Raw genomic sequence first — 12,921 nt, 5'->3', positions numbered from 1 at the left:
TGTGTAAGCCAAGAGCAAGTGCCAGCTTTAATGACCAAACAACATCAAATGTTCCAGTGGGAACAACTTATTTAGGTTAACAAGATGCAAAAATGGCATAGGAAATGGAAAATTAAGCCTTTCAGCCAGTAAAATGACTACAATTCTCAGCAGACTTGTCAGTGGACACAGAATGCCAGATGCTGAGGGACAAAGTTGAGGATGAAGTCATTTCACTAATAGGATAACAAGCCAGGCATAGCAATGTAGTCTTTGATACTGCAAGTTACCTGTGTGACCCTCTAAAGGAGGGAAAGTGGCAAATGACTCCCAATTGCCCAAACAAAATTAAAATAAATAAAGCAGAAGCTTGGTCAGTGACAGGCTTCAATACTGAAAAATAAAAGAGCAGAAAACTGAAAGCAAATGGGTTTCAGGATTTTTTTTAAATGCTACTAGGATCTTTGTTTTACCATAGTCTGAGTACAGCTGAAACAATCTTTTATTTGGGTATCTATGGAACTCAGCAGTATGGAAATTCCACCATTGAAAGATGCTCGTTCTTCATTGCACAAAATTGGTTGCTCATTGTATAAAACCGCAAGCTCTGACATCCAAGATGTTTCACAGTCAAAATAAATAAATGTTTTATACAGCACCTCAAATCTGGAAATCTTCAAGGAGATGCACAAAAGTTTAAGCAATTTTGACAGCAGGGAACCAAGCCATTTGCATAGTTGGTCCTCGTGGTGAGCCTTTCTGTGAATTAAGAGTTCCAGAAGGGCGCATACAGGGCATTAGGATAGTACCAGTCCCTTCATGTGCATGCCCAGTGAAACTTGGGTGCATCAACTATACTTCCAAAACCTTTTAAAGACTGCAATGCAAATGTGCACTTATGTGAAGGCAGCAGAATCTTTAGTAAAGTATATACATACTACTAGTGATTTCCAGTTTCAAGGCAAATGTTACTTACTTTCTGTGGATGCAAACTTCCATACTGTGTTGGCATGCGCATCACCAATATACACTGTTCTGTCTTCAGAAGCAACAATGTCATGTGGCATTTCAAAGTTCTGTCAAGGAAAAAACACAGCAAATCTGTTCCAACTGGAAATCTGCTCAATAAAGATCCTCTCAGATCCTTTTATTTTAACAGCTTTAAAGTTATGGGATGGAAACCTTCCCCTGGTAACACAAGAGGAGTTTTACATTTAACTAATATATTCAAAAATATGGAAGAAACCCAGTGATATATGAGGTGAAAATGGCGGGCTTCCTCACACAAATCTGAATTGTAATGTACCGTATTTGCCGGCGTATAAGACGGCTTTTTTCCTCTAAAAAACATGCCTCCAAATGGGGGGGCCGTCTTATACGCCGGGTGCACTTCAGTCTGGGCGAGTGGCGGCGGCGAGCAACAGCGGCGGTAGCTCCCCCCCCCCCACTGGGCGAGCGGCGGTGAGCGGCGGCGGTGGTAGCTCCCTCCCCACTGGGCGAGCGGCGGCGGCAAGCAGCGACGGCGGTAGCTCCCCTCCCACTGGGCGAGCGGCGGCGGCGGTAGCTCCCTCCCCACTGGGCGAGCGGCGGCGGCAAGCAGCAGCGGCGGTAGCTCCCCCCCCACTGGGCGAGCGGCGGGCGAGCGGCGAGCGGCGAGCGGCGGCTCCCCCCCACTGGGCTCACGGCTTTGAGAAGAAATGTTGGGGGGTCGCCTTATACGCCCAGTCGCCTTATACGCCGACAAATACGGTACTTCTTTATTTACTTGATTTATACCCCTCCCTTCACTCCCTCCATTCCACTTAAGGAGCATACATCATTCTCGCTTACATTTCTTCCTCACAACAAACCTGTGAGGTCTGTTAGGCTGAGAGTTTGCAACCAGACTAAGGTCACCCACAGCAAACCTCCTTGACAGAGTGGGAGTTCAAGCCTGAGACTTCCAAATCCAAGTCTAACACCCTAACTCCTACCATCACCACACTGAACTACTGCAAGCCCTCTGAGTTCAAATTGCTGGCTGTTCTTTGACAGTTTGTTTTAGCAGTTTCAGCACTAATGCAATGCCATTAAAGGAAGCTTGCAATGAGCAAGGCCAATCAGGAGTGCTATACAAGCCATCATGAGAAACACAATGAAAGATCTTCCTTTAGCAAGCTGTTACATGATCAAGAAGCAGCCAAAATGCACTTTATCTTCAAGAAGAAGAGTTGGTTCTTATATGCCACTTTCCTCTACCAGAAAGGAGTCTCAAAGTGGCTTACAGTCGCCTTCCCTTTCCTCTCCCCACAACAGACACCCTGTGTGGTAAGTGAGGCTGAGAGAGCCCTGATATTACTGCTCAGTCAGAACAGCTTTATCAATGCTGTGGCGAGCCCAAGGTTGCCCAGCTGGTTTCATGTGGAGGAAGTGTTGGGAATCCAACCTGGCTTGCTAGATCAGAAGTCCGCACTACTAACCACTACACCAAGATAAAAAAGAAGAACCAAGGCCTGGGATGTCCTACCCTGAAAATGTAATTGGCATTGATGTCTATATATCTATATCTATATCTATATGTAACTAAGGTTAGATTTTAATAGGCAATTATATTAATTTCATATTCTCAATAACCAACACTTAAAAATACATAACAAGGGGAAAAGGGAAATATTTCACAGCGCATATGACAGTTTATTTTTCCAAGCAAACAGCAATCAAACATACTAATTAATTTTAATCTGGTAGCATGCCGACACAACTTGCCTGGAAATAGATTCAGACAGACTAGCAGAAGAAAGGCCTAGCACAGGGGAAACAAATAGCAATGTAGTGACTCCCCCCCCCCCCCGCAGATGACTGTAATCTTTCATATTTATTTGGCTAAACAAATCAAATTTATTTCCTGGCTTGAACTCTGCCTATTTGTGGCTGCAGCCTAATTAAATAAAAGGACTTTCCATATGAAGCAATAAGCTGCTGTGTGCTAAGCAAACTGAGCCAGAAACTGTGTGAGGCACAATTTAAAGCTAGCTTGCTTAGTGGAAAATAGGGTTTTATCTTTGTTCATTGAAGGGACCCTTGTGCAGAATTTTAAGCAGTGGGTGGGATGAAAATACACTTCTACTACCATGAGGCGTCAAGATATTATTTGCAATCAATTTCTTTAGCCTAGTCTAGACTCACAAGCTGTCTTGAGCTAAACAATACAAATATAAATACAACTAAAATACTCAAGCCACAATCAAGCAACAGTGATCAGAACAACACAAAACACATCAAAAACAGAGCCATTATTTTTTTAAAAAACCCTCAAGTTTCTAAATGTCTTTGTCCATGTTCCACTCATCTTGTTCTACAATTCTAGCAGTCAGGTGTGAAAATCCTGAACAGATGGCTTTCTTCCTCCTCGCCAAAGGTAGATATTTCTGCTAGAAAGCCTTTTTTTCCCTACTGGAAAGCCTTCACATCTCCAGTCACATGTTTACTTCCCCTTCAACAGACATCAATTCCTATTAATGTAGCATTTCATCTGTCACTCTGCCGCTTAAATCCATTGTCAGTCAGATTCATTTGAAAGAAATTTTCCATTTCTGAAACAATGGAGGTCAGTCAGAAAATATGAAAAGGCCTGTCTACTCAACAATGAAGATGAAGTTCCCAAATTTAGCTCTTTCGATACCATTTTACTGTATAAGGCATTTTAAAAAGAATTTTTATTATTTCAGATAGAAACAAGAAAGAAAATTAAACAATGAATATAAGAAACATAGAATCATCGTAGAAAGAATAACTTCAGTAGACCTTTAAAGCCATATTTACTACTTTTGCCTATAGGCTGTATAATACTGCCATTGTTCTTGAAATTCTGCCGAAGATATGCCATTAACCAGACTTGTTAATTTTGCCATATTAGAAAGTCCTGCTAGTTTACTCAACCAGTCTGTTACTGTTGGAATCTCTGTGTTTTCAGACCTTTGCTATGGCAATCCTGGTCACAGCTGTGGCATGAAAAAAATATATATTCGAACTTGCGGTGGGATATTATCCAGCATCACACTTAGCAACATATAGTCAGGATACATAAGAAATTTTACATTCAGCATTGTTTCTAATACAGTATGAATCTTAATCCAAAATTATTGTTCACCAGGAATGGCCTAGCCTTACTGGTACAAGTCTTCATATATCCTTGTAGCCCATCTGCCATTCTAGATGTTGTTGAAAGGCAACTGATAGTCTACTCTGGTTTCAGCTGACAATTTCAACATCAATATTTATGAATGGGGATAAGGACCAAGCTGTTTGCTTTTAAAATTATGTCATGATGCTCCAAAGAAGCCTTGCATAGAATGGGATGAAAATTGTTCCTAATTATCCTGAAAACTTCAAGGGCACAGAATTATACTGGAGAGCCAGCATGGTGTCATGGTTAAGAGCGGCAGCTTCTAATCTGGCAGGCTGGGTTTGATTCCCTGCTCCTCCCCCACATGCAGCCAGCTGGGTGACCTTGGGCTCGCCACGTCACTGATAAAGCTGTTCAGACCAAGCAGTAATATCAGGGCTCTCTCAGCCTCACCTCCCTCACAGGGTGTCTGTTGTGGGGAGAAGAAAGGGAAGCTGCTTTGAGACTCCTTTGGGCAGTGAAAAGTGGGCTATAAAAACCACTGTATGCAGTGGGAGAAGAAGTCACACACACATACATGAAAATTTGAGAGGAAAGAGACACAACATCTTTTAAAGCACTGAGATGGCTCTGGAAGAACTGTTCAAAGCATTCTCATTAAAGTAGAAGATGTGATGCCAACAGCTTCCCACCCGCTCAGAATGTTACCAAGTAACCTTTCCTAGGGTAGTTCTGTTTTCGGTAAGCTGGATAACTAATTGCAGGGATATTTTTATAAAGCTTTTTAAGGCAGACAGCCTGCATGATGCACACTGAGAGGAAAAAGGTGAATGGATGAGCCTGGGATAAATCAACTGATGCTCACGGCTCTTATTTCAGGTGCAAAGCCAAGAGGAAGCCAAGCTTTTACAGCAGCTTGAGAATCTGACGTGAACTCTGTTCAGTTATTATGCCTGCGATCACCTACAGTCTCCAGGGGAAGTAATGGAAGGACTCTGGTTGTTGTTGGAATTCTTCTGGGGTTGCCACAGAATATGAATCACAAACTCTGCAAAAATCATTTGATGGCAGTAACAGTCTTAACATCCCAGCCTTAACCCCTTTCCCCATCAATTTTTTTCCCCTTCTGGTCCCAAGATAGCAAAATGATGTCTGTTTTTCAAAACATACACTGTTCTGAATTTCAGAGCTAGAAAAACTATATGGTGTGTGTTTGTGAGAGTCTAAAACTAAATTGCTACATGTCAATACCTCATATTTGGAAGACTATAACCCCCTCTGGTCCAGATGCTGCAAAACAGGGTAGCTTACTTTCAAAAAGCTTCGTGTCTCAGATATGCTCCCTGTGCATCATCTTTCTCTTCCTCGGAGGTAGCAAAACAATATGCTATGAATGCTTGTGCCAGTCACACAGCTAGTGTGAAATTGCCGCATCAGGATGTTGTTTCTGCAATACTAAATGTCTCTACAGCCACAGGCACTGCAGAATATGATAGTTGGTTTTCCAAAATCCCTATATTTTTCATGTGTACACAAGCTTATTCTGCACTTCAGGGCTAGCAAAGTTAAATATGCACTGTGGGAAAACTGATTTATTGAAAGATTTATACCTTGCCTCTCCTTTGTTCAAGGTTGCAGAACATTTCAATAAGCTTATATAACAATCATCACACAATCTGTGATAAAATGCAGTCATTAAAATGCAGCAGAACTAGAAACAACTTAAACACTGCATCATACACACAACAATCAGATTCAGTTTTATCTCTTCCCCCAAAAGCCCTTCTAAAGAGCACCGTCTTCTTAAGGGCAACCGGAGAAGGCTTTCCGGAATTTGATCAAGAAGGCTGTTAGGGAACGTTTATTTATTTAATTTAACAAACATTCTTAGCCCACCTGTTTCACTAAGACTCCAAGCAGATTACAGAGTACAGAAAAACAAAAAACAAAACTAATCATCCAACATAAAACATTCAGTGAACAATCCAACAGGACTATAAATACAAAATTAAATGACAATGTGAACAGCAAGCATCCCAGGCCAACACAGAGAGCAGAATGTAATAATACACAGGTACAAGGCAATCCCCTACAATGCCTCGTAACTGACCAGTAGCAGTGGAGCAACTGCATGATTGTGCATTCTTGTTCTTCCTGGCACCTGTTGGCATTTGGACTGCCGTGTTCTATACCTACTGATTTCAAGGAAAGCTCTATGTAGAATGCATTACAGTAGTCTAGCCATGAAGTAGCCATGAAATGGAACCACATAGGTAGAGGAGCCAATTCAAGGCAGCAGGCCAACTGCTGGGCTAGGGGAAGATCACAGAACACTATTTCATTCTTTGGGAGCTGTATTGGCTCACTTCTCCAGTAATAGTGCTTGGTCCCATAACTCCCAGTCTGTTAACTGAATCAGAACATATCAACTGGACCCTACTGAAAGAAGAGAGCACAATATCCTTGGAAACCTTAACCTTTCAGACTAGCATTCTGCCTCATCAGGATTGCTTCAACTTGTTCACCCCTAGCCAATACTGCGGTCGCAGCCAAGAAAGCTCTACATCATGCTGAAGAAGTCTGACTCTTAAGCGAAAGGAAAAGCCAACAGAAGCGGTTCAGAAGACCTGTGAAGAATACAGAGATTGCCCTTTAATTATGAGAGTCGCAGATCATAATACGTTACTCTATTTTTTCTACGTTTCTCTTGTTGAGGTATATGTAACTTGAACTATGACAGCTGTAATGTCACCCAGCTCCCTCCTGATCTCGTATAGCAACCAGGTTGGCAAATCAATTACAGATGCCAGTGCCCTCAAGTACTACAGTCAAGATTTAACAAAGTACAACTTGAGTTCACTTTCCAGTTAATTTGTAAATCTTCCTGCTAAAGTCTGAAGTGTGCACAACACATAGAAATGGAGGGAAATAAATGACTGGTCATGCATTTTTAATAAAATCAAGTGATGCTTCACAACATGTTACCTTTCTAAGTGGAATGAAAGTGCCCATGACTTCACCAGTTGAGAAGTTCATCATAAATGCTTGTACTGGCTCCGTGTCTCCAGGGAGAGGCTTCCCATTAACTGCAAACAGCAGACCACCTGCAAACACATACACATTCTTCAGTGATCTGTATGTGGCTGAGTATATCCTTCCCTTTTCCAATCAAGTCTCAGCACGACAATCAAGAACAGAGGAAAGCTGTCTTAAGGAGGCACAAGTGGTGGTAACCAGGGGTGTGCCATTCAGCTTCTGAAACGGTCACTGTAATTCCATAGGGGAAAACTCAGGCTTCTTTCACTGCAACCAACAGTTATACATATTTCAGTCATGGCTGCTAGGAAGCTGTTGGCAGTGCTCCCAACATTGAATCAATTAAAAGAGAAAATGCTATGGAAAGGAAATACAGGAGATACCTGAAGTTAACACACCATATATCTTCTTTTAAGTCAATTGCTGCAGAAGAATATTTAGCATTATCACCGTGCTTGGTTTGGAACAGTTACCATGGAGACAGGAGTACAATATGGAAAACCACAAGTAGCTTTCACCTCCCACAAGCAGCAATAACATGGCCTTCTATAAATACTGAAAGAAACAGACCCTACCTTTCCAACTCCAAAACTGCTATTCATCATCAGATGTATCAGAAACATAAATAGTTTTAACTAACTGCCGATAGAAAAAAAAGTCTTTTAGCTAATGTCCTGAACTGTTTCTTCTCCACTATTAAACCCAGGGATCTCTTTGTTAATGAGTGATAATCATGGATGAAATTCCCTCCTAGTTTTGGAGATCACAATAGTTAGGAAGTATTAACAGATCAAACATAACAGCCAAAACCCATAGACGGTATAAGATCAGTGGTGTTTGATTTTGGATTAGGCCTGGAGATACCCAATTTCAAACTTACTAGATGCTCTATCATTGGGATTGGGAGAAATTGGGAGATACCCAATTTCAAACTTACTAGATGCTCAGCCTATCCTACCTCTGAGAGTTATCATGAGTATAAAATGGAGGAAGACAACACCAAACATATTAACACCAACTCCTTTGAGAAACATGGGATAAAACAAAAACAATTTCCCATAAAAGAGTAACAAGTCATAATATGGAAAACATGGATGGGTGAGGAAAGGCAAAAATTTCCTGAAGAGGCCCAATCATAGCTTAACATGGAGGTGTTGTACAAATGGGAGTCCCCACCCCACCCTCATCCATTTTTTAGTGTGTCTGCCTGCACTCCTATCGACAGCTTCTGGAAAGATCCTTCAAGCAAATTCTAAACGAAACTTTGGTTAATGCAAAGATTCTGTAGCAGTAAAAAAAATATTGAAGAAGAGGAAAAAGTGTTGATTTTTATATCTCTCATTTCTCTTACCAAATTGGGAAACCCTTCCGGGGCTGTCTCATTTCTCTTACCAAATTGGGAAACCCTCCCCAGGGTTTCACAAAACTCCTGTTGGCAAATCCTGTAGTAGGGTTTTCTTTATCTCGGTAGGGGGAAACTGTTCACACCTTCAAAAGTTTGCTATTATACACACTCCTAACCACTACACCAAACTGGCAAGTGAAGCCTTTGTTAGTTGAACAATTTTTGTGTATTATAAAAAAATAATACACAAAAATTGTTCAACTAACAAAGGCTTCACTTGCCAGTTTGGTGTAGTGGTTAGGAGTGCAGAATTTTAATCCAGCATGCTGGGTTCGATTCTGCACCCCCCCCCCACATGCAGCCCCCCACATAACCTTGGGCTCGCCATGGCACTGATAAAACTGTTCTGACTGAGCAGTAATATCAGGGCTCTCTCAGCCTCACCCACCTCACAGGGTGTCTATTGTGGGGAGAGGAAAGGGAAGGTGACTGTAAACCACTGTGAGCTTCCTTTGGGTAGAGAAAAGCGGCATATAAGAACCAACTCTTCTTCTTCTTGCTCAATACTGGAAGCTTGCAAGAAGGCTATATGAGGCATTGTTGTGGTTTACTGCTAATAAGCACAGAAATCTTCCAATTCCTTCCCTAATGAAAATACATAAAAGCTGGAGGTAATCGTAGACCAGAGACAGGGATAACGGGCTTCCCAAACAATTTTCATCTCTAAATTTGTGGTTGGTTAGGTTAAAAGAGAATGACTGACTCAAGGTCATTCAACAAGCTTCCATACATAATAGTGATTCAAACCTTTGCCTCCCATATCCTAGTCCAATTGCAACAGAAAATGGAACTTCAGCCCTGCCCCCTGAAAAAGTTACTCTTACCACTCCCCATGTTTAAACTCAAAATAATTTTTATTATACAATCATTTAACAAGTAGCAGAAATCTCAAAGAATATGGAAGAGCTAGATTTATATATATATATATATATATTACCTGGAGCATAAGAAACTGCAAATAGTTCTTTTCCAAACAATGGATGTTTGATCTCTCTCACAAATTCCCCAGTTTCTGTTTTAAAACACTGAATCCGACCATTTTCTCTGTCCGCCACACACAGCTGACCAAAATCAGGCACCATGGTTAAGCTATGAGGGATGCTGAATTGGCCAGGTTTTGCTTGTGCTAAAGAGGTTTCTGAAACAGAAAATATCCACTTCAGGTCCAACACAAATTTAAACCACCATCTGTGGCCAGAAACACTGATATTTTATGCTGAAACCATACAAAGGAAACACTGAAATTGCTTTCTGTCCAATCACAGCAAATATGCTCAAGTATCTGTGAGCATGCTGTTAGAATCCCCAAGTGTCAATAGCTGAAATTTATCAAACCATATCTGATAAGAAGCAACTCTGGATGCTTGCCTTAAAAATCCTGCACAAACACTCTCCACAAAGAAAATGAACTTCTCAGGGACAATCTGTGGAAGAGTTCTGGGGAAGGGGATACGGAGAAGCAATTTAACTATGTGACCTCCACTTGCAGTGCAAAGTGGTATTACACAGACAGTTTTTTATTTATTTATTTATTTTATTTATTTATCATACTTTTATACCGCCCTCCCCGGAGGCTCAGGGCGGTTTACATTATAACAGAGAACCATACATAAAACAGTCTGTAGAACATGTACACCAATAACCAACAATTGCAACCAAACACAACACAGTATAACAATAAACAATCATAACACAAACAGGTCCAGGGCTTGTTGATGGGATTCTGAGGGGGGTGGCTTATTGATTGAATTCTGAGGGGGGTGGGGGGGGAGCAGGGGCCCTTGGTCGCTGTAGATTACATCTGGTCTCGGCCAAATGCCTGGTGGAGGAGCTCCTTTTTGCAGGCCCTGCGGAACTGTTTAAGCTCCGTCAGGGCCCTGATCTCCTCTGGGAGCTCGTTCCACCAGGTGGGGGCCAGAACAGAGAATGCTCTGGCCCTGGTCGAGACCAGACGGACTTCTTTAGGGCCAGGGATCCTTAGCTGATTGGAGGCAGTAGAGCGCAGAGCTCTTTTGGGGGCATAGGCGGGGAGGCGGTCCCTCAGGTACACTGGGCCCTGACCGCGTATGGCCTTGAAGGTAATTACCAGAACCTTTAGTCTGATCCGGAATTCAACTGGTAACCATTGCAGCTGATGGAGAATAGGCCGGATATGGGACCTCCACGGTGTTGCCGTGAGGATCCTGGCTGCTGCATTTTGAACTAGTTGTAGTTTCCGGGTCAGGGCTAAGGGCAGGCCTGCGTAGAGCGAGTTACAAAAGTCCAGTCTAGAGGTGACCGTCGCATGGATCACTGTGGCTAGGTGTTCCGGGGCCAGGTAGGGCGCTAGTAGTTTGGCTTGGCGGAGATGATAGAATGCCAGCCGCGCTACCTTTGTGATCTGGGCCTCCATTGTCAGGGAGGCGTCCAGAATCACGCCTAGGTTCCTGGCAGAGTGAGCCGTAGAGAGCTGCACGCCATCCAGGGTAGGCAGGCGCGCTTCCTCGCATGGGCCCTTCCTACCTAGCCACAGGACCTCCGTCTTTGAAGGATTGAGCTTCAGACGACTCTGCTTGAGCCATCTCGTCACTGCTTCCAGGCAGCTGGCTAATGCTTCTGGGGGAGAGTCAGGGCGGCCATCCATCAGGAGGAAGAGCTGGGTGTCATCTGCATATTGATGGCAACCCAGCCCAAACATCCGTACCAGCTGTGCGAGAGGGCGCATGAAGATGTTGAATAGGATAGGAGAGAGGACCGCTCCTTGTGGGACTCCACAAGTAAGTTGCCGGCGGCCTGATGTTTTCTCTCCTATTGCAACCCTCTGTCCACGATCCTGGAGGAAGGAGATCAGCCATTGAAGGGCTGTCCCTTGTATTCCAGCATCGATGAGGCGGCGAGCTAGAAGCTCGTGATCGACTGTGTCGAACGCTGCTGAGAGATCTAATAATATCAGCAGTGCCGACCCGCCTCGATCCAACTGGCGACGGAGGTCGTCCGTCAGGGCGATTAGCGCTGTCTCTACCCCATGGCCAGGCCGGAAGCCAGACTGGGATGGGTCTAGGACCGAAGCTTCTTCCAGGTATTCTGTCAGTTGGTTTGCGACTGCCCTTTCTATCATCTTGCCCAGAAACGCTAAGTGAGACACGGGCCTGTAGTTGTTAGGCTCTTGTGGGTTTAGAGATGTTTTTTTCAACAGTGGACGTACCACAGCCTCTTTCAAACCCTCCGGGAATTCTCCTGTTGTTAGAGATAGGTTTATTATCTCCTGGAGGGGGCCCATTATCTTTATGCCAGCTGTTTTCAAGAGCCAGGATGGGCAAGGATCTAGTGGGCATGTAGTTGGTCTTGTTGTCGCTAGAATCCTGTCCACTTCGGTCAGCGTGAGTCGTCTGAAGTTACTCATAGTTTTCTCCAAAGATGGCCAAGGGGCCTCTAGTTCACTTTTTGTATCTAAGGTTGGAGGGAGGTCGTGGCGGAGTGTCGAGATTTTGTCCGCAAAATGACTCGCAAATGCCTCGCAGCTGATGTCCAATTGGCTACTGTTTTGTTGCCCTTCAATCAGGGCAGTGAGGGATCGAACTACCTTAAACAATTGAGCTGGGCGTGAGTCTGCAGATGCGATAGTAGCCGAGTAAAAATTGCGTTTTACTGACTTCACCGCCATCTCATAGGCTTTCATCTGCATTCTATAAGATGTTCTCGAGGCTTCGTCACGAGTCTTCCTCCAAACTCGCTCTAGCCGTCTCAGTTCCCGTTTCTTGTCGCGAAGCTCCTCGGTGTACCAGGGAGCTCGCTTGAGACGGGGCCGGAGAGGGCGTCGGGGAGCTATCTCATCAATGGCAGTCAGCAGTCTGTTATGCCAGTCACTGACCAGGCCATTGAGAGAAGTGCCAGGAGGCATTGGTTCCCGCAGAGCATTCCGGAATCCTATTGGATCCATAAGTCTCCGTGGGCGAGCTAAAATTTGCTCGACGCCCAACTGAGGAGGTGGTGGGAGCCTTAGCCGAGCCTTTAGAGCATAGTGGTCTGACCATGGCACGGCTGTTGTTGTGACCAGATCCACATCCAAACCTGCGCCGAAAATAAGATCCAGGGTGTGACCTGCTTGATGGGTGGGGCCAACAACAAATTGCGAGAGCCCTAGTGTTGCCATGGATGACACTAGGTCCTGTCCAGTTCTAGAGGACAGTAGCTCAGCATGGACGTTAAAGTCCCCCAGGACTAGTAGACTGGAGAACTGTAGCGTCCAGGCCGCCACCGCCTCTAGCAGGGCAGGCAGGGCATCTGGTGGTGCATTGGGCGCGCGGTACACTAGCCAGATGGCCACGCTCTCGGTTGATCCCCATCCGAGGCCAACACATTCAATGCCTGGTATTGACGGCGCAGGAAGGGTTCTAAAGGAGAAAGCCTCTCGGGT

At 44.1% G+C, this 12,921-nt stretch overlaps 1 protein-coding gene across 10 annotated transcripts in view; it reads right to left on the bottom strand.

Annotated features, from left to right (window-relative positions):
* The window catches only part of PAM (peptidylglycine alpha-amidating monooxygenase), a 161,751-nt gene that overhangs the window by 12,785 nt on the left and 136,045 nt on the right, over positions 1 to 12,921 (bottom strand). For all 10 annotated transcript variants that reach the window (XM_077347714.1, XM_077347718.1, XM_077347717.1 and 7 more), the window contains 3 exons: positions 9,463 to 9,663; positions 7,070 to 7,188; positions 956 to 1,055 (listed from right to left, as the gene is read on the bottom strand). In XM_077347714.1, the coding sequence (XP_077203829.1) occupies positions 956 to 1,055; positions 7,070 to 7,188; positions 9,463 to 9,663 (420 nt within the window). The remainder of the gene's footprint in view (positions 1 to 955; positions 1,056 to 7,069; positions 7,189 to 9,462; positions 9,664 to 12,921) is intronic.

Source organism: Paroedura picta, chromosome 7, assembly GCF_049243985.1.
Source record: "Paroedura picta isolate Pp20150507F chromosome 7, Ppicta_v3.0, whole genome shotgun sequence".
Classification (NCBI taxonomy): domain Eukaryota; kingdom Metazoa; phylum Chordata; class Lepidosauria; order Squamata; family Gekkonidae; genus Paroedura; species Paroedura picta.
The sequence above is the reverse complement of the archived record's forward strand: the minus strand, read 5'-3'. Positions and strand labels throughout refer to the sequence as shown.